Below are 21,368 nucleotides of genomic sequence, written 5' to 3'. Positions count from 1 at the left end.
TGGCTATTGCTCTTCATTTATTTTAACTAATGCTAATTGCTAGGGATTCCTTTTTAACGGCTCCTAGCATGATTATACAAGATGGAGGTCTGTGAGGAATAATGGGAGGGGGAGATATTTTACACATTCTTCATCTGTCCAGGATTTTCTAAATTCTGAGGGACTGAGTGAGCTGCTTTCTCCTAACATTCTCCCTTCCATCTGGCTTTTTTCCTTTAATGCTCAATATTCAGTCCTTTCTAGAACACACAAAACTAAGGAAAGAAGAATGATACAATCCATTTTGTATCCCCCCTGGGCAAGTTATAAATGAAGTAAATAAATAAATGTTTACCAAATCAGGTATTGAAGTTTTTCTTATTTTTCTTTGGGCTAATTTATAAACGTATATTTTTCTGAATGCCTGGAGATTCCCTAGGTATACAGAAAACTTTACTTTCTTGGAGAGTTGCAAGAAGGCTAGTTTCACCATCTTCATAATCCAGTTGGGGCCAGGCAGTTTACATTTACACATGAGGTTCTGTGAAGATCATAGAGGAGATGGACAATTTAGAAATTTCGAATCCATGCTTCAGATCTCCCCCTCTTAGAATCTATGTTCTTACTGGCTGATTTGTCCACTCCCCCCACGCCTAGTATGTTTTTCAGGTCGCCGTTTCTGAGGCCGCTTCTGCAAATACGACACTGGGTGCTCAGCATTCCTGAATGCGCCCTTCCAGCAGGGCATCTTCTTAGGTGAGGGTTTCAACTGCATGCACGCATTTTTAGAGGGACTCCGTTTTTTTTCTTTGCCTTTTGTTAAATGTACAAGGCAATATTTTCCTGCAACCCCTATACGGAGGTTGAGGGTTTCCGCTAACCAAGCGCCGCAAGAAGACGCTAGTTGTTCTCTTCTTCATCGAGTTCTTCTGCCGCCAGGATGGCGTTTAGCCCCGCCCACACTGTTCCACCTCCAGGGGTCGAGAGGGCAGCGTGGGCGGGGCTGCGACGCCCCGCAGGCTTAACGAGAGCGGCCGACACGGTAAGTGGGAGGGAGGAGGGGGGAACAGCGCCGGTGCCTTCTGCCTTTCTGCTTCGGCTCTTTCCTCTCGCCTGCTCGCACGCCTTCCGCGAGAAGCCTTCCGCCCCCACGCCGGGCTAAATCCGCCGGCAAGGGGCGAATACCGGGAGTCGCGTGCATAAACGGCCTATGTTCTTACTGGCTGATTTGTCCACCCCACTCCTTTTTTTCTTTTTCTGATTCTCAATGGGTCTCAGCATTCCATCCCTTCCACAGCATTTTTAGGTGAGGACCAAACCATTTTAGAGGGGTTTTTTTTCTTTGCCTTTTGTTAAATGTACAAGGCAATATTTTCCTGCAACCCCCATACATACTGATACCCCTCCCCCTCCCTTACCCCTCCCTTATCATCATCATCATCATCATCATCATCATCATCTTCTTCTTCTTCTTCTTCTTCTTCTTCTTCTTCTTCTCTTCCTCCTCCTCCTCCTCCTCCTCTTCTTCTTCTTCATCATTTATTCTATCCCATCATCCCTCAATCAAAATCAGGCTCAAGGCTCATTGAGATGAACCAGATCAGTTTACAATTAGATATGGCAATAATTTCAGTAGTTTACTGTTGTTACAACTATTTATTACAATTATTTGAAATGTTATAATTACTATTAGTATTTGAGTTTTACTGATTTTTATTGTGTCGTTGCATTGTTTGTGCCTCAGACCCTTAGTTTTGATGTGGCCTAAAAATATTCAAAAGAAGTAATCTCCAGTGTAATAGAGCCATTTTGTTGTTATAAATTCTCACATCTGAAATAGCAAGTAACTATCTGAAAATAGCAAGTAACTATCTATTACTTGGACTGGGTGACCTAGGGCTAGTCACAGTTCTTTGGAGTTCTCTCAGCCCCACCTACCTCACAGGGTGTTTGTTGTGAGGGGGGAAGGGAAAGGAGTTTGTAAGCCCCTTTGAGTCTCCTTTCAGGACAGAAAGGGGGATATAAATTCAACTCTTCTTCTTTTTCTTCTTCTTCTTCTTCTTCTTCTTCTTCTTCTTCTTCTTCTTCTTCTATTAAAGTGAAATAGCAAGTAGCTATCTATTAAAGTGGTTTAGGAAAGAGTTATTTGTGAAACAGAACTATGATAGAGAGGTGTACTACCCCCCCCCCCCCCCAAAAAAAAATTCCTCTTGTTGGCTATCAAATTCCACTGAATTTCTTAGATGGGATTAACGGTAGCAGTCATTTTCCTTCTTGTAGAAGGGAGGTTGTATCATTGTATATACTACTGAGGTTACTTAAATGATTATGAGAAACAATGATAAATTGGAAGCATTTTTGGCTGGCAAACTTGCCGTAAAAATTAAGATGAACTGCCTTCAAATAGATTGCATGCCTCTGGCAAAATCTCTGAAGCATTATTTCTCTGTATTCATTTTCTGTCATGATAAAGTCAAGTTTCCTTATAGATTCATTAATACTTTGGCTCAAGATGTCAACATCACTCTTGGCAAAGAAGAGTTTGTAAGAAGTTACAGTGCTTCAAACTACAGGATAGTGGAGAGAGGAAGGTGAGATTTTTGTATAATTTTCTATGTTCTTTACTACCCTCTGTTTTCCCTCTTAGCCTTTCAGTGACACCTCTAGCCAATTTCAGAGGAACTTGGAGTTTGCTTGTCAAAAGAATTAATCATGTGTCAGTTTTGGAAGTATCCTTTGTTGCATCCATTACACATAAAGAGAGAAAATGAGATATGATCGATATCATTGTTTCCAACTTATATATTTGTTCAACTACAATATATTGTTGAAGGCTTTCAAGGCCAGAATCAACTGTCTAGTGTGGGTTTTCCAGGCTGTTTGGCCATGGTTTGGTACTTTTAGCTCCTAACAATTTGCATGCATCTATGGCTGACATCTTCAGACACATGTCACAGTAAGGTGTTTCCTTCCATGGCACAGTGTGGACTGTTTTGTATAATTGAGTTTTTGTCCACCTCTCAGGAAGGAGGAAGTTGAGGCACATTTGTATGTGTCCTGGTGGTTTGAATGTGTATGACTCATCTCAGAACTGGAGAGAGGTGAAGCAGTCGGGGCAGGAGGGAAGGGTTAGGCCTCACTCTGTCATCTCTGCTCACAGAGATCATTAATGTTGAGGTGTCATGGATTAAATTAGTAAAATTTTCCATGCAAAACAAATTCTCTGCCATGCCAACAATTTGCTTCATCTTCTAGTTAAAGTTCTAGTATATGTAGAAAAGGTTAGTATAAATTATTTCATCCCTGCCCAATTCCCATGGTTGGTAAGTTGATAACATTAGTAAAACCAGGCCATCCTCATAGCAAATCAATAGTGGTCCTTTATATTCACATAAATTAACATAAAGGAAGTCCCTTTTTTGGATGTGTACGGGTATGGTCAACCAATCTGAGAGCCACAGATTGACTGAATGAATGTTGTAAAGAGATTTAAAGTTCCTACTAAGCTTTGAACATAAAGTAGCTTAGCAAAAATATGGCATTAAAGCTGAAAAAAAAAGCGAACTCGTAAAATAAGAAAATACATTCCATGAGGAAATACAATTATTGCTAAGGCTGGGAGCCTTGCTAGTTACTCTCTCCCTCTAGCAGCCATTTCTGTCTCCAGGAAATTTATTTCCAAACTATGGGACCCACTCAGAGAAGCAGCCTTGCAAACTGGGAGGTAGCAGTGAAGAAGGGGAAGGCGGTGAAATCATTCCCTCCTGCCTCTTCTACAAGAGGAGCTGTGCTGAGAAAACAGGAAGAAGGAAATTATTTTGTCTTCCTTTCCCGATGCAGCTTTCTGACTGGCAGAGATGTTGCTCCATGTAGTCCTGCAACCCTGGGAATGAAGTTTACCAGGGTAAGAGATGGCTGCTGGTGGGAGGGAAGAGGTGGAAAGATTGTGGATCCTTAAGCAGACTTTGCAAGGTCACTGCTCTGGATCCATCACAATGCTAGCGATTTATTGTTGAATGTAAAATTAATTCTAACATAAAGGGAGTCCCTTTCTTGGATGTGTATGTGTCTTTGATGTATTCATGAAAAGATAGCTCTGAAAGTTAAAGCACTAGTAACATGCAGGACTTAACACAAGACTAGAATCATGAGTTATTTATTATCCCAAAGCATCTTGAAGAAATTTGTGAATGGTTTTTTTGCCATTTTAGGGTAACCAGGATCTATTTTTTTCCTCTTCCTACTAAGATACAATAACGTCAAATGCCGAACTGAAGCAGAAGAATCCATCCTGCACCTAGGCCTGCTTGATTTTGGAGCTTCGTATACTGTTCTTATAACAAGAAATGTAAGTTGACCTTTGGGTTTTAGATGCCGTTTCCATTCTAGCATTAAATTCTTAACTATTAAAAATGCTTGCCTTATGTCCTTATGTCCAGGCATCCACTGGAGTGAAACCACTGAAGGATACATACACACGTGTATGTATATGTATGTGTGCATATTTCTACAGAAGTACATGTACAAACTTAGTACAAGTCAAAATAACACACAGTATTGCCAAACTGGGTGCAAGCAAAACAAATTATACACACTATATATTTTATGCTAATGTTTATTTATTTAGGGCATTTTTATTCCCACAAATTCATTTTTCTTTAGTTTATCGAAGAAAAACATTCCAATTACAAAAACAAGAATAGAAATATTTGTTTTGGCAAACACAAAAAAAATGCTTTCACATTTCACATATGTCACTTCTTACATGCTTGACACTCCTACTGAAATCAGTGTGACTTAAAAGTGACTAGATTGTTCAACTATTGGCAGAAGGGTGATCATTTTATTCTCCATCCATTGTAAGCCCATGCCATTGTAAGCCCATGCCATTGTAAGCCCAGTTACACCCATTGAAGTCAGTGGGCATAGAAGGATGTGACATGGCTAAGGGTGTCACTGATAGTGCATTGCTTAATGTGAAGTAATGGAATAAGTACAGAAGAAGAAGGTATGTTTCAGGTTTCAGCTCTTTAGGGTCAGAGTCTAGGACTGCCATGCCCTCCAGTGTCCTTTCCAGGCAGGATGCAGGAGGCATCTCAGTTGCCTTGTCTACACTTCTTCCCTGCAAAAAGGTAGAGGTCGGGTCTTTCCTCCATGGGTCCTGCTTTTTAAAGGAACCTATGAGAGTGTGACAACCTCACACTCATCCAGTCCCCTGTAACATGGGACAGGGTTCTGTGGGGTTCCTAGTGTCAACCTCCTTCCCCATGCCCTGTTATTCCTCACTGCCTCTAAAGGCCTCCTCCTCAGTATGGGCCCAAGAAAGGCAGGCTTCAACTGCACAGTTGCCAGCACGTGCAGCTCATCTAAAGAGCTTGGCTTCCCTGCTGTGTTGTGTTGCTTGTGGGACAGCAAGTACACATTAAGGGGGGCATTACCAATCATGGCTTCCCTTGGATTGTAAACACACCAGACAATCAAGATATAAAAGAGGTTTCCTATTAATCCCAGTAGTTTATAAATATTTATTCACTGTTATTGCGTCATATGATGCAGTCTTGTTCTTTCAAGTAATTATGTTCTTGTTCAGGTTGATAGCCGAGGAAGATCAAAAGCCAACATAATTCCATTAAATATGAACTGTATGCAGAATAAGGGAGTATTGAGATTATAGTAGTCTGAATAATCAGTGATACATTTGTAGCTGTCAAGATGCTTAAGCCATTTATGGCACTGATCTAGGCCTGTTTCGAAGTTTTAGTTGGCAATATTTCTACTTTTATTCTATGCCTGTTCTTCTTCTTATTGACTAAATAACTGATCTTCTCTAGTCTGTCTGTTGTAATTAATCTTATGCTTTGTCCAGCACCAAATCTATTGTGCATTGTGAGTGTCGGTGATAAGTGCAGTAATATAGCAAAAAAAGTAGTATGTAAATCACTGGGACCATTATTTCCTGTGCTTAAGCTTTTGTCAATGTCAACCTCTTTTTGGGTGTGGGCAGCCTGTTAGTGATTTACGCTTGAGACCCCCACACTTTGCTCTCTTGGTCTCTAGACAAAGTGGGTGTTTAAAAGCTAAATTACTCAACAATCCAACAGAGATTTCATCCACCTAGTGGAGCTTCATCGTGACTGGGGCTACATGGCAGCTATAGGGAAACTTGCCCGAGTAGGCCAGTAGAGGAGCTGGCGCCCTCCTGCATCCAAGCAACAAAATATGAAGCTTGATTTTCTGTTACCTCAGGGTGAGACCTCGGCTACATTTTACTATTTCAACATCAAACGGTTCTCCCCTTTGACTCTGGGAGGCAAAAACACAACCCCTGCCCCCTGGAAAATGAAGGCAGCTGCGTGGCGTCACTAACAATGCTGTCTCCGCTTGAGCTTACCCACGCAGGGACCTACTAACTTAGACTCAGAGGGAGGCTGGCTACGCCATCACAACCCACCTCCAGGGAAGGGCGAGATGCATAACATGCAAGCAGCATGTCTGAGAAGTGTGTCTGACACTGCCTCCTCTTTGCAATCTTGTTGCTGTGAACCTTTAGCAACATTTACAGTGAAATTACAAGTATCCAAAATGAACTTAGACCCACAGGTAAAATTAATCTTTCTGAGCAACATAAGCAGTGGATTCAGGCTCACAGAACAGAGAAATCAAGGGTGAACTAAAGTTGACAGGAACCGATTCTGTTCATCGATTCTCCTTAAATGCAAACAAATCTGGCTCACTTTTTCCGTATGCACCTTTTGTCACCTGCATGTTAACTATCAACAACTGATACTTCCTCTGAGAACAATGTAACCCGTCTCAATATTTTCTTACCATAATGGCTGCCTTGCCTGTCTGGAACTCTTTTGAGTCTAGCTAAGCAGTTCTAATCTAAGTGGTGTTGCCAAAATCTAGAGCAAAGGTAGTAGAGATAGGACTACGATCTCAGTAGAATCAATCAATGCTTCAAATTACCTGAATGACCATCAGAGAAGTAGCCACTAGGATTTGCTTCACCAGTTGGGTTGCTACAAAAAGAACTGTGGAAACGGAGGATTGGCTTCTTAAGATAAAGGTATTCTCCCTCACCGGATGTATTTCACTTATTATTATTGTGTCTCCATTAGTTCCAAACCTCTCAAAAAAGGAGAGCATTCTTAATCCCGATTTGGAATTGCCCTGATACATCTGCAAACAAGGAAACTGATGGGCTTAAGTTCAGTTTGAGGAGTCAACCCCAGTGGGATCCCTCTTCATTCTCCTATGGGTAGGATCTTAAATCCATAGCCCAGGGAAATGGGACTACAACAGGAATGCGCTTGTTGGAACAAACTAATTTAGAACAGACAACAACTTCTGAGCCTTATGGGAACAAAATTCACTTAAGAACTACTATACATTTGCCCCTCCTAAGAACTTCACCAGTCATAACAGTTGGTGAAGACCTTCTGCATCCCTGTTCGAAGCTGGCTCCTCAAACATTCTCTTAGAGTTACCTCAGATGGATTATGGAGCTAGACTTTCATCTCTTCAAAGACTTGGTAAATTGGGATCTCAATAGGACACAGTGGGAAAAAACCTAAATTCAAGAGTTGAGTTTAACTGGATGGAGAAACCTCACCCCTCAGCTTCTAACCCGGCAATTAGGATCTTCAACATGTAGATATTATAAAGAACGGAGATCTCATTGAAGTGCACAATAATGGAGACTCCAGATCCAGTGCTACAAATAACTGTTCGCTTTAGATGCCAACAAATCCCTTGGAGAAACTGAGTAGAACTGGACTGATCGTTCCAGCCCCTCGATGCTGAATTTCCCTTCCCAAATTCAGGTTTAGGTCCTGGAACATTATGGTTGGAACAACAAAGCTGCAAGACCTGAGTTTAGGGAAATGTTAACGGCTATGATGTTATCTTATTGCAGGAGACTCTGGCCTGCATCTCCAGATCTTTTCTCCCGGTTTTATCATATTGTGTCCCAGCTTCCTTAAAAGCAAATTTAAAGGAAGAAGGGCCCAAAGCAGGCTTCATCAATACTAATTAACTCCTAACTTTTGATAAGTCCATGTGAAGGTTCTCCTGGAAGTGCTTTCAAATTTGCACAATCTGTTCTGTTAACTAATGAACACTTTTAACACAATTTTAACAAGTTCTGTGGCATTTACCTCCACTTACAGATAGACTTTCGAGTTATCCAAACCAATGGCAGGACATCTTTGGTAACCATTTTGGAAGATGACTGGTGAAATTCCCTCAGCTGGACTTCATAGTGGCTAGGCATTTTATTTTAAGGACTGGGAAGTCGGAATGTGTCCTATATGCATGGGTTGGGGTTGACCTAGAGTTCTTACCTGGTAGGGCTGCCGTCCATCTTGTGAATATCTCCAAACACATGTAATTAATGTAGAAGGAGCTATTTGCTTCAGTTCTAATTAAGTATCGGTTTAATCTGATCATTTTAAATGGTTTGACCAATTCTGTGAATCTTAGATCAGGTGAGATTTGCATATATCTCAAAAAAGATAGCAGTGCTCCTGACATTGCTGTCCTAGCATCCTCTAAGATCAGGAAACATGTTAAAGAATTTCTTAGATTGGTTTCTGAATCATAGCAGAGCCACCATCTTACCACTAACTATCACCATATCAATAAACAACTCCTTTTCTGAGAGCTAAACTGAAGCTAGTCTATACAAATTGTTGTGGAATAGGTTGAGCTACCCTAAAATAATAGCTACTTGTGAAGTCAGCACCATAATACCTCTATACCCCTACAAGCTCTCATGGCCCTAAGATCACTCACTCTTCAAACTATTAATCCTGTCAGTGTTTACTTATATTCAAAGAGCTAACGAGGGAGATTGTGCTGCCACTACTACTGCCACCAATTGTAGTCAAGTGTGGAAAGAGAACCAAATCGTACAAGTCGACATGACCTAGTACTAAATGATGAATACTACTTCACGACAAAGTGGTCTCTTTACTGAGACATATGCAATCTTTCAGAGGATGCCTCCTGTAGTAACACCTTGGGTACATATTTCTCCTGTTGTTCAACTTCATAGTATTCTCTCAAAGAACGTGAAATTGATACTCTATTTGTTCATCACTGGAGCAACTTGTACAGGTAAGGTCAAACTGTAACAAATTTAGGAAGTTTTTGGTCCCTTGTACCAAATGACTCAGGTTCAATTTTAGTTTCATTTAGCCATACCCAGTCAGATCTAGTAGAAATACTTCGATAAGCTTTTAATGAGACCCCTTCTATTTCCTCCTAATTTGCATGTTTCCTGCCTTCATACAACCATAGTCCTAGAGTGGCCCCTGTCTGTGCAGAAGAAGTGCGTGAAATTGAGCTTAAATTAAAGGACACATTAAGGGCTCCAGGATCCAGGCACTAGAGTCTCTAGAGGTATTTTAGCGAACTTTGTTGGATCTCTGTAATCCCGGTGCAAATATGTTCTTTTTACATCCAAGTTAATCAAACAGCTCTCAGCATCAGATTAACTACACCAGGCGATTATAATCCCTGTCCTCTAAAGGAGATTTTTTGCTCCCTTCCACTACCGGTCCGATTAGTTTATTGTCCATCTACTGGCTATGCGTATGCAAAATATTTGTAATAATAAACTCTCTTTCATGGATTACAGAAAACAAACCATGTAAGCCCAGAAGAAATCAGATTCTTCAAACATGGAAATCTTACTTTAGATCATTGCTTGATCCCAGAATTCCTCGATCACAAACAGGCACCAGCCAGGAAGCTTAAAATCATCCCTGTTCTTGTGGCCTTTTGGACTTAAAGGGGCATTTGAATCGCCCCCAGAGAATCTACCGTATGGAGAAAATCCTATTAATCTAGGAATTGACAGAAGGCTACTTACACTAAAAAATGGCCTTACATCATGACACCTACCATCCAAGTCAAATGCTCTCCGGATGGTGGTACTTAGTCCTTATAAATAATTAATAGGGGTAGTCGTTCAGAGGGGTGTGTTTTATCCCTTGAACCGTTTTAATCTTTTTTTTAAGTGATTCCGGCTTCCTTTTTTTGATGGAGGATTCTCTATGCACTGCCCTGCTTTGAATCATATGACCATACCTTTTACTTTTGTATGCTGATGACCAGCTTATATTACTTCCCATGTTACAAAAGCTTTTGAAAGCGCTTACTGGCACGCTTGTGTTTGAATATTGTAGTCATAATAACCTGACAGCAATTTACTGCAAAGCCGTAATACTGGTTTTTGCTTGTTCTTGGAGACCATTTAGTTGGCCAATAAATAATGAACAGCTTGAACAGGCCTGTAAACATTTGTAACACCTGGGTCTCCATTTCATCTATAACTCCTCTTGCTGTACCAAAGGAACATTGGCCATTGAATTCAAGCAACCTTAGTTGCAAGGCCATTAGCCGCTATTTCTTCGCATCTTCAAAGTGTCATGAATTTGTACCTGCAGCCATTAAGGCATTTAATGCTAAAATCACCTGCACGAGAATTACCTCTGAGGAATCCCACTCTGTGGATACAAGCATGGAGCGCTATGGCGTGGAAAGTGAGCTCAGTGCAAAGTTTCTCTGCATAGTATAATTCGCTTACCTTCACTCAGTCCCATATGCCAGCGGCCCGTTTGAGGGTGGGCCAACATCTACTCCATACAAAGAGCATATGCACGACCTCCAAATTCTGGATAATGATTGTGTTTTAACAACTGTCACAAAAGCTTTACCTACCAGGCTCTTTCTTTCACTTAGCCAAAACCGAGTGAGTGGTCGCTTTGTTGAGGCTTAAAATCCATGAAAATGGGTCTATCCTTGGATGTAATGGTTTCTAATGAATGCCACTGAGCTTGAAAGCTGATCATCAAAAGAGATTGTATAGATCTCGAGTATAGTCTGCCCTGGATGAAAGAGGCTAATAAACGCTTGCTCTCACTTGCATGGGTATACCACTAAAACCTATACCATGGCTGGGCAAATTTCCATTTGGTCTTAGGAACCTCCAAATGCTACGAGCTCCGACCCTGCTAGGTAATATTCTCCCCTTCAGCTACCACTGCAGAATACACAGAAAGTGCCTTACCAAGATTTTGTCCCTGCAGTTCAGCTTACTAAGAATCAATCCAACACGTGATATTACACTGCCCGTTACTACAGTTTAGCTAGGAATAACAAATATCTAAAACCCGGGTGGTTAAAACCCCATTGGATAATATTAATCTATCACCATTGTGAAACGATGTTGGATTGTGGTTCTGCAAGTGCATAAGCTTGTGCCACAACTTTTTTGTGCTCTGTCATCAGCAAACGGTTATAACTGTACTGGAGATTGTATCATTACACTGAGGTCGCCATTTTTCTGGTATATTGCTGCTGTTTTAATTATGCCATTAAAGGTTTATATATATAACCTCTTTTTGAAAGTGTTTGTAACATTTCTCCATAGTCCAGTGAGTAATGCACATAATTACCATCAGTTCCTTTTAGTCTTCTAAAACATGCCTTCTTGTTGGCTCTCCCTTTACGGTGATTAAATGCATCTCATAAACAATGCCGGCACCTTCTTGGTAAAAGCAAAGTTTGCTGATGTTTTTAATGTGATTTTTAGTCTACTTGCAGAGTTTGTAGTTGTTTAACAGGCCCAGGAGGACAGTGTTGTTCTAGTCAGAGAAAAAAAAGCCATCCTGTTCTTTCCTCTGTAAATTCTGCCTTGACATGAATGTAATACACATTTTGTACTCCATGAGTAATTAACTTGTCGTCTCCCCTTACCTTAGATGTCTATAAATTTGCTTGAAGCATGGAAGATAGAAGACATCCCAGCCAATAATGTTCATGTGGCTTGGCAGATTCCACAATACCTATTAATATCAGCTGGGGAAGTTATATTCTCCATTACAGGACTTTCTTTCTCATATTCCCAGGTAAAGTACATGGGACTTAGTGCACGGAAGAAAAGATCTGACATATTGAAGCAACTGGTGAACGTGAGGACAAAAGCTCTGTTCCTACAGTACTAGATTTTCATTCTCAGGGCATTTTTTAAGCAAAGCAGCATTCAAAACTAGATTCTTACCTCCTGAATCTAAAGTGCCACAGTCCATTCTAGGACCTCAACATTCTGCTACCTTATTCTTCTGTATGTGTTAGTGAGACTTGAGTGTGGAAAAGATGAACAATATTTTTTCCATAATCTTGCATTTGCAATATAATCTTGACGAAAAAGGATAGTGCAAGGGGCCCCTGTGCTAAACATGGCACATGGGAGTGATGATGACCCTGGCAACTTATGAATGGGAGAGGACTCAACCAGTGTGGTAGAACAAAAGCTCTGCTTTTGATGGTGCAGTTATTACAGCAGCTAGAACTACCACAGTACAATTAGAGTTGTGTGTATCATGTGCTTAACATACACAAAATTTAAATGTTAAAACACACCCTTGATGCTCACACTTTCGACTGCACACTTTGGTTTGCTGTAGACTTTGATGCAGAAAAGGTTTGATCAAACAAATGTAGTTGTGAATGTGATCTGGAACCTATAGACTATACCCAGTCCAATGGCTACATTGGGGGAACTTACTCCAGTCTTGGTGGACATGGGTGGAAATGTCCTAGAGCCATGGTGGTGAACCTTTGGCACTCCAGATGCTATGGACTACAATTCCCATCAGCCCCTGCCAGCATGGCCAATTGGCCATGCTGGCAGGGGGTGTTGGGAATTGTAGTCCATAACATCTGGAGTGCCAAAGGTTCACCACCACTGTCCTAGAGAGAAATGGATTCTCTACAAGTAAATGTAAGCTTCAGAAAATGTGTCTAGAGTACCCTCAAATACAACTCCTGTGTGCTACACCAGGCAAAGGAGACTGTTGGTCAGCTCATCCTTGGCCATGTTGTTCATCCACCTGAACTTTAAAAATATTCCTTAGTTCTCTCATACTGCTTGTATGTGGGATCCTATCACATTTCTCCTTAATCTTAAGGGCCAGTCAGTTTTCCCAAGTTCGTCCAACATTTCACCAGGAAACTCACATTTTTTTCTCTCTATAAAGAGAAACAGTGCCACAGTAGTAGTAATTCCAGTAACGCATGAAATAATTTCTGCTTCTTGGGCCAACCTTTAATACCCAAGCAAAATTTTTGTACAAATGAAGATAAGGAATGAGAGAGAGAGAGCATCTTTTTCAAGGGCAATGATGATTCAAAGTTTTGGCTTTAGAAAACCGTTCAACATAAATAAAGGTGATTTAATCCAAGTCTAAAAGTATATAATGGGAAGAAGATCTGTGGCTTTATAGGAGCGTTCATTTATCATAGGGTTGGAAGATAAATTATAATGAAAAACAATGGTGCTGAGTCTGAATTAGATCAAGTGGATAGGAAATGTGCTCTGCAGAAGTAATCTGGGGGCAATTACCCTCTGGGACAATATTAAAGGTTCCACGAGCAAATGGAAAAAAAATTAGCTCTGGCTATCTCATTTTAATATAGCTGACCTACAATTTATTGCATGAGAAGAAAAATCTATAGTTCTGGTATACTAAGCAACGCTGAATAATTCCTTTCAACCTTAAGGTCCAAAAATATATGAGGCTTGTTGCAACATGAATAGGAAGATAATAGGGAGCATGTTTGCCTGGGCCTCGTGCCCTCTCAAGTCTTTTTCTTACCACCATAACAAAGAAGTCATATTTTGCTGACATAACCATGGGCTAATTCCCATTTTTTGTCTTCCCTCAGCTATCCATCTCTCTGTCCCTCCTATCTTTCTTTGAAAGAGCCAGATGGTGATTGCTTAGGCCACGTTGTGGGATTGCTCCAGTTTCCCATATTCCCAAAATATCTTGTCATAAATTCTTAGAGACCATGAAGAGAATCCCATGCAATGCAGAATGAGTAAGAGGGAAAGGACAATATTTATATGAGTGCGGCTAGGGGACAAAAGCAGAAACTAACATTCTGCATGCATTTGTTGCTATGTCCCAAGTTGGGCTTATTCATGCATGGAGTATTTATTTATTTACAAAATTTGTAGCCTGCCTCTCTGCCCTTACAAGGGTCACCAAATACTCCTTTGTGAATCTCAGTGCCCTATGGGCTTTTGCTACAGAGCAGCAAAGTGATCAAAGCTTAGTCCCAGTCAGTGTCAAAACTGCAACGGTGCGGGGGGGCGGGTGCCACACCCCGGGTGCACGTCATTGGCGTCATGTGGGGGCAAGAAATCGCTCCCAGACCCCCTCCTGGGGGCAAGGTGGGGCAGGGGGCGGGGCAGGGGCAGGGCAAGGAAGATAATTTGGAATGCTTTAATAAACAAAGCACAATACTTTGTTTAGTACATTTTTGAGCTTACTTTTTTAAAAAAAAATAAAGAAAATACAAATGTGGTATAGTGTAGTGATTGCAGTATGACTAGGATCTGGAAGACCCAGGTTCAAATTCCCACTCTACCACAGAAGCTCACTGGGTGACTTTGGACCAGTCACCCTCTTTCAGCCTAACCTATCTCACAAGATTGCTGTGAGGATAAATTTTAGGACAGAACGCTGAAAGCAGCTTTGAGTCCCCACTGTGAAAAAAAGACAGGATGTGAATGAATGTATTTCTCAATATTTGAATTGTGCTTACCAGTTTCCTATCTTTTTTCAGGCTCCCAACAGCATGAAGTCAGTAGTGCAAGCAGGCTGGCTGCTAACTGTAGCCTTTGGAAATGTTATTGTGCTTATTATTGCCCAAGCTGCACCTCTGGAACAGGTATGGCAGAGAATATATTATTAACAGGACTAGGATTAGGGATGCTGAAAACACTTGCAAGGAATTCCATTCATCTTCCAGAATGCCCGAGGTCCCTTCTTAAAGTGGGAGAGCTTAGGCCAGAAATGACCTTCTGTATGGCCGGACCTGGAGCAGATATTGTTTTTGGAAGTATATATGGTGACTGAAACAAAGCATGGAATCTATTGTTTTTAACAAGTTATGTGCAATATACCACGGGCTCCTCAGTTACTGACGGACCTGAGGAGTGTACTTAATAAGCTGCTCAAGCAGCTGACATTTAATCATGACTAGGACACATTAACATGTATCACACCATGTAACTCCAAAGGTTTAAGTTCTCAGAAGAGGTGGGTTTCTATTGACTTCTTCCTCTCACTGCAGAGCCTCACCTTGCTACCAATACTGTTCCTTAGGGTCTGCTGATTTTAGGTCTCACTGGCTGCAGCAGAAAGCCCTGCTTCACAAGGTTTACAGATGGTTGGATACACACACACATTATTATTATTACATTTGCATCTCACCTAACAGCAACATAAATGTGTTATTGTGGGTCATCCCCCCCCCACACACACACACACACAACAGTGATATGTTAGTCTGAGAAACAATGACTGGCTTAAGAGCACCAACCAAGCTTTGAGGCATCAAGAAGAATAGCCCTGATAGATCAAACTAGTGGTCCATCTAGTCGAGCATTCTGTCTGACACAGTGACCAGCCAATCCCTGTGAAGGGCCAACTACAGGGCAGAGAGGTCCAGACCTTCCCCTGTTGGTGCCTCCTGGCACAGGGATTCAGTGGTTTACTGCCTTTGAATGTGGAGATTTCCTTTCATGACCAATGGCTACTGAATGACCTAACTTCCATTAATCTGTCTAATCCCCTTTTTAAAACTGTCTATGCCTGAATTCCATGTTTTAATCACTCACTGTGTAAAGAGGTATTTCCTTTGTCCATCCTGAATCTACTTCCCATCAGCTTCATTGTATTCCCCTGAGTTTTAATATTTTGAGAGAGCGGAAAGACCTTCTTCTCAACTTCTCTACCCTGAACATAATTTTATAAAGCTCCAACATGTTTCCCCTTAGTTATCTCTTTTCCTAACTGAAAAGTCACAGACTCTTCTGAGGGAATGCCAAACTCTTCTTTTCTCATAGGAAAGGTGTGCCAACCCCCCCAATCAGCTTGACTGCCCATTGGTCAGTTAATTCCACTTTTGTGTGGCATCCTGCTTAGAAACTATTGCCCGGCACCTGACTTGTTTCCTTTCCTAGCTTAGCTCTTTCTTTCCAAACATTGGCTGATATTTTGTACTGCTGAGCAAGGTTATATTCTTATGTTCTAAGATACTCCACATAATGCTATTGTAGTAGTTTTCTAAGCACTGTGGGGGAGGGGCAGAGGGAAAGGAGTTCTTTAAAATTTTCAGGAGGGATATGTCAGCTCATAATATTGTAATTTATGAGTTCCAAAAATTTATTCTTCGAACCAGGTAAGTGTTAAATTTGGCAGTAATACTACTTCCAAATAGCTGAGAATTAAATTAAAATTTCTAGAGAGAGGTTTAAAAACTAGATGATTGCCTATAATTTAATGTATGTTTACGATCTCATTGGGATCGAATAAGATCTGCATTATGTATATTCCAATAGTAATGAATGCACAAGTGACAATGTAAATAACTTGTAGAGAGGGGAAGAGATGCACCTCAGAAGTATCTGATTAACCTGCATAATGGAGAAAGAGGCCACCAAGCAAATGAGCAATTAACTAATTAAGCTGTGGAGGTGACATCAACGAGCAGAGTAGAATGCAATTAGTGCCCCATTCAATTTAGTGTCCTCCCTCACAAATTAATGACTCAAAAAATAACATTGCCAGGGTACTTAGCCAGGCAAATATGTAGTTACAGTCTGTACCAGCAATAATAAATATGCGTTACTGAAAGAAACTAAATAAACCAAATTAAATTTTAATCCAAGAGTCGCTTTATATGTGCAGCAGTAACTCTTAAGTTCTTCTCTGTGAGAACATCAAGTTTACATACACATTCTCTGGTATTCTTGTGCCCCTCATGACTGCGCCAAAGAAGTCTGTGCCTGCTTTGCCTCATGCTATTGCAACAAGCAGTACAATCTCACAGCAGTCCCAAATATTCTGATGTGAGAATGAGAATTTCTGTACTCAAATACTAAAACGTACATGCAATTCTAGTTCATTTAGTATTTCCAGCTCGAGCTTCTACATCAAGGAAACCTGTTGGTGTTTCGCACAGTAACAACATCTCCCACAGGGTGGAGTACCACAGCCAAACTGAGGCTAACAGCTGAATCCAGAGCTGAGGTGGACAGGGATGGCGCTGTTTGAGCGCTGCTCTGCCTGCTCCACAAGACTTTCCTGAAAAAGGTGGTGTTGTTTTTTAAAAAACCCTCCTCCAACTCCCCCAAAGGGGACAATAGAGATATGCTCAAAAATCACAACGTATCTCCACTGGCAGCTCTGCCAGCATATGGGGCCAAAAGGAGTCTGGAGGCCAACTAAGGTCAGCCCCACCTCCCAAAAGACCCTTGGAATGCCCCTGGAATGTCGATGTAGCTGGAGATGACATGCAAGCTCAGATGCGAGGCCAGGCATTGCAGTTGTGCATTAAGGGGCACTGCAGCGGTTGGATGCTGACAACTTTGCCCCTCTGCCAGGGTAAATGCCCCAGAGAGGCAGAAGCCTGCGCCGCATTCAGAAGGGGATTTGCCCTCCCACCCGGATTGCACTGCCCAGCTGAGAAAATGCAACCATCATCTGCTGGTTTTCATTTTGGCAAAGTAGCTGGTTGTCTGAATGGTTTGATGTGATGAACCATATGTCAAAAAAATAACATGCTGCTCTTGGTTGAGGCCATTTTTTAAAGGTTTTCCAGATTTTGCCAAGTGTGATCTCAACACATTCATTCATTCATTCATTCATTCATTCATTCATTCATTCATTCATTCATTCATTCATTCATTCATTCATTCATTCATTCTGCTTGATATACCACCCAACCCCTGAAGGGCTCTGGGCGGTGTACAATAACACATTAAAATACCATAATATAAAATACAATAAAATTATAAATTACTCAGATGATGATAAAAGTACACTGATGGCGGACAACATGTTGTTCCATGGGGTGGTCCAGATGGTACAACCACAAAATAAAATATAGGGTGAGATTAAGCCAGTTTCAGGGATGGCACACAATCAGCAGCTACCCCCTCCCAAAGCCCTGTGGAATAATACTGTTTTGCAAGCCCTGCGGAATTGTTCCAGATCCCACAGGGCTCTAACAAACAATGGTAATGGTAAACAAAGTAATGGTAAACAATGGTAAACAAAATGGTAATGGTAAACAAAGGCAAGGTCACTGAAGGCCCTAGCTCAGGTGGAGGCCAACCATATCATGGAGGGGCCAGGGACCACCAGTAAATTGGCCTCTGCAGAGTGCAGAAGCCGTGTAGGGACATATGGGGAGAGACATCTAAAGACACGTTTACACAAACTTTGAGCACATAGTATTTGTGAGAAAACTACTAGCATGCCCTGTCAGTGACTGCATTCATCATCTGATACTATAACAGGATAAAAATAATTCCTATGGTGGCAGCATATCAAAAACAAATTTTGCATATTGCAGTTGGAGTCACATAACAGGCACACCACAGACTGAGAGCTGGTTAGTTTTCAGTAGAAACTGACACAAGCAGAATTTTCAGCAGCTACCATGTGCTGAAAGATCATATGAATCACCCCAGACGTGTGGTACAGTATTTAGCTGATCGATCAATGCCAAACCATCAGCTGATTATGTGTTTATCACTTCAGCTACCACTTCAAAATGACTCCCACATACAACTGGATTTAAGAACATAAGAGCCCTGTTGGATCAGATGAGTGCACCCTCTCGTCCGTCAACCTCTTTCAAACAGCAGTCAGCAAGTTAATCTGGAGGACCAATGAACAGGGCATATATAAACAGGCCTTTCCCTGATGTTTGCCATAAAATACAGCAAGAGACTGTGACCATGAGTGGCCATCATTCAAAGAACTTCTGTGAAATTAAGGTTCTAATTGTGGAGAAATTCCAGCATATTTGCTGTGCATTCTTACACAAAGTTGCATTTCTGTAAGTCCACTGGCTTAGAAGGTTGTTAACTTTGCTTGGGATTGCTCTGTCAGGCTGCAATCCTAAACACACTTACTAGAGTCACAGTAAATTAATGGAACTGAGCTTAGTGGGTCTTACTTCTAAATCAACGTGCATAGGTGCCTATTAGTCCTACGGGCAATCCTGTGCACGGGTCATATTTTTTTGACTTAGGGATCTCCATTTAAAGTTAAATCTAAGTAGGTCAGATCTATTTAACTGTTTGGGATCTATGTGTATGTCTATCAGAGGGCTCAGATTTGCCATGATCAGTGAAATAAATAATTTCCTTTTTTTTCTTTTTTCAGTGGGCTGAGTTTGTTTTATTTGCTGCACTCATCTTTGTTGTGTGTGTCATCTTTTCCATCATGGGATATTTTTACCATAGCATCGGTCCAGAAGAACTCATCGATAAAGATAACAAGCGAGATACACCAAGCAATAAAAACATGATTGGACTTGTTGCCAAAAAACCCTGAGCTCCAAGATTGCCATGGACTTTGAAGAGAGGTTTTAATGTATTTTTTTTTCCAGAAAAGAACTATAATTAGGAAAGGGACTTCTTGTTCTTAATACCCGTTTGTAATGTTTTATTCTAAGTGGCAAGCTGCGCTCTTTTGCCCAGAAAATGAATATAACTGACACAGCAGTATTCAGAAAAAAATGCAATGTATTGTTAAATCTGCCTATCTCTTCTGCTCCCCATCAATTATTGGGAATAGTTTTTTCAACTTTATATTTAGTTGAAACCTTAGAAATGAATAAGCAAGAATGCTGCAGACCAAATGAGTAAAGTATCAGCTAAAGTACTTTCCAGCCCTACAAGATAAGAAGAAATAAAATAGTTACATTTTTTTTGTTTAATGTACCTTTTCCTCTACTTGTTCCTTTTCTGTGTCTCATAGGCTGGGCTACTACTGGTACCCAATAGCCCTAGGGGGCATATACAGCTTCCTAGGTTTTTTTTTTCAGGAATTCTCTCCTCAATTCAAAAAAAAAATAAGGCATGGGATATATGGAAAAACTGGAGAATCTACAAGGAAAATATTATAAGTCTGCTCACACAAGTTCTTTTTCCCATGCTGTACTTTAATTTTTGCACAGTGCCAAGAAATTTTAAACGCTTTAAATAACAATAGTATCTTTGAAACATGGAGCAAAGCTTGCAGGAAGTCACTCATTTTAACTACCTTGCATATCAAAACTTGCAGAAAGTCATTCATTTTAACTACCTTGCATATCAGACAGTACTAAGATTTTTTTAATAGCAGATCCCATAGTCCTTTTCATGTGCTGGAAGAAATTTATTTACAGAGTGACCATTCAATTCTACCTGGAATCTGTGAGATCAAATACTAGCCACTTCATATGCCCCAGCTCTGAATGGTAAGCACTTTACAGCTTTCAGAGAGTCCCTTTTGCAATTACAATCAATCCAAACAGCCGCGCCAACTTCTGTTCTTTGCACAAGGGCTTCAATCCAAGGATGCTTCCAGCTTACCTGTGTCTCCACTAGCAGCAGTTTCAAGGTGGGAACCACTTGTCCACTGGAAGCCCCAGAAGATAAGGATCTTGTCCACTTTCCTGGGCAGGTGGCAACAGTGCCACTTTGAAGAACAGTGCTCAGAAGATCCGAATGTGGCTTCTAAGCCACTGAATATCACTGGGTTATACATTTCTGGCCCTTCAGGGTACCATTGTCTGAGAGCTACTTTGATTTCTTTAGAACGATTCTAAATCTAATTTCATGTGGAATATTTGTGGCCCATTCCTGTATTAGACCAGAGAACAGTTATGAAGGTCTGTTTGGAACAATATTTGCATGTACAAATTATGTATCCGAAAAGTTAGTGTGTGTGTGATACGTTACAGTTATTGCAGTTCTGGAACAATTGTAGGAGGGGTAATACCTGTAGTGGCCAATGGAAAACCATTGTGTAGTCAGTGGGGGCTCGGGCAGGAAATAAAGAAACCTCATTTACCATATGTCTCCTCAGTTATTTTTACAGGATAGTGGAATTAAAAGTGAATCCAGAGCAAAGGGAAACAGACCTGGCTAAATAACAGAGATGACTTTAAAAAAAAAGGAGCTTGACAAAAAATTATCAACTTAAAGAAGCAATGGAGCTTATGCCCCTGTAATTGAAAGATACTTATATTATTGTATTGTGCTTTGCAAAAGAGCAATTCTGAGAGAAGGTAGTAAACTCTTCCAGTGAGGTCAAGTAAAGTCCTGTGATAAAAGCAACGTTTTCTAATTCAGCCTAAGAAAGATTACATGTTCATTAGCTTTCTTCTTTCTCTTCTTGTGCCCATTGTGTTCAGGCATTATCCTGCATTTTCTTTATGTTTCAGGGAATGGGTTTGTTTTCCTAATTTTGTCTTATGATATAATGCAAATTAACTCAGCAACAGCTGAATCACTCTACTATGATGAT

General features: G+C 40.8%; 1 protein-coding gene across 1 annotated transcript in view; it reads left to right on the top strand.

The window, feature by feature from the left end:
• SLC15A2 (solute carrier family 15 member 2) overlaps positions 1–20,912 on the top strand; it is a 90,710-nt gene extending 69,798 nt beyond the window's left edge. The window contains exons 18-22 of the mRNA XM_048486559.1: positions 2,469–2,570; positions 4,228–4,327; positions 11,751–11,897; positions 14,623–14,727; positions 19,239–20,912. Of these exons, the coding sequence (XP_048342516.1) occupies positions 2,469–2,570; positions 4,228–4,327; positions 11,751–11,897; positions 14,623–14,727; positions 19,239–19,409 (625 nt within the window). The 3' untranslated portion in view covers positions 19,410–20,912. The remainder of the gene's footprint in view (positions 1–2,468; positions 2,571–4,227; positions 4,328–11,750; positions 11,898–14,622; positions 14,728–19,238) is intronic.
• The last annotated feature ends 456 nt before the right edge of the window (positions 20,913–21,368 follow it).

The sequence above is a fragment of the Sphaerodactylus townsendi genome, linkage group LG02 (genome assembly GCF_021028975.2).
Source record: "Sphaerodactylus townsendi isolate TG3544 linkage group LG02, MPM_Stown_v2.3, whole genome shotgun sequence".
Lineage (NCBI taxonomy): Eukaryota > Metazoa > Chordata > Lepidosauria > Squamata > Sphaerodactylidae > Sphaerodactylus > Sphaerodactylus townsendi.
Note: the sequence above shows the minus strand (reverse complement) of the source record. Positions and strands in the feature narration are given on the sequence as shown.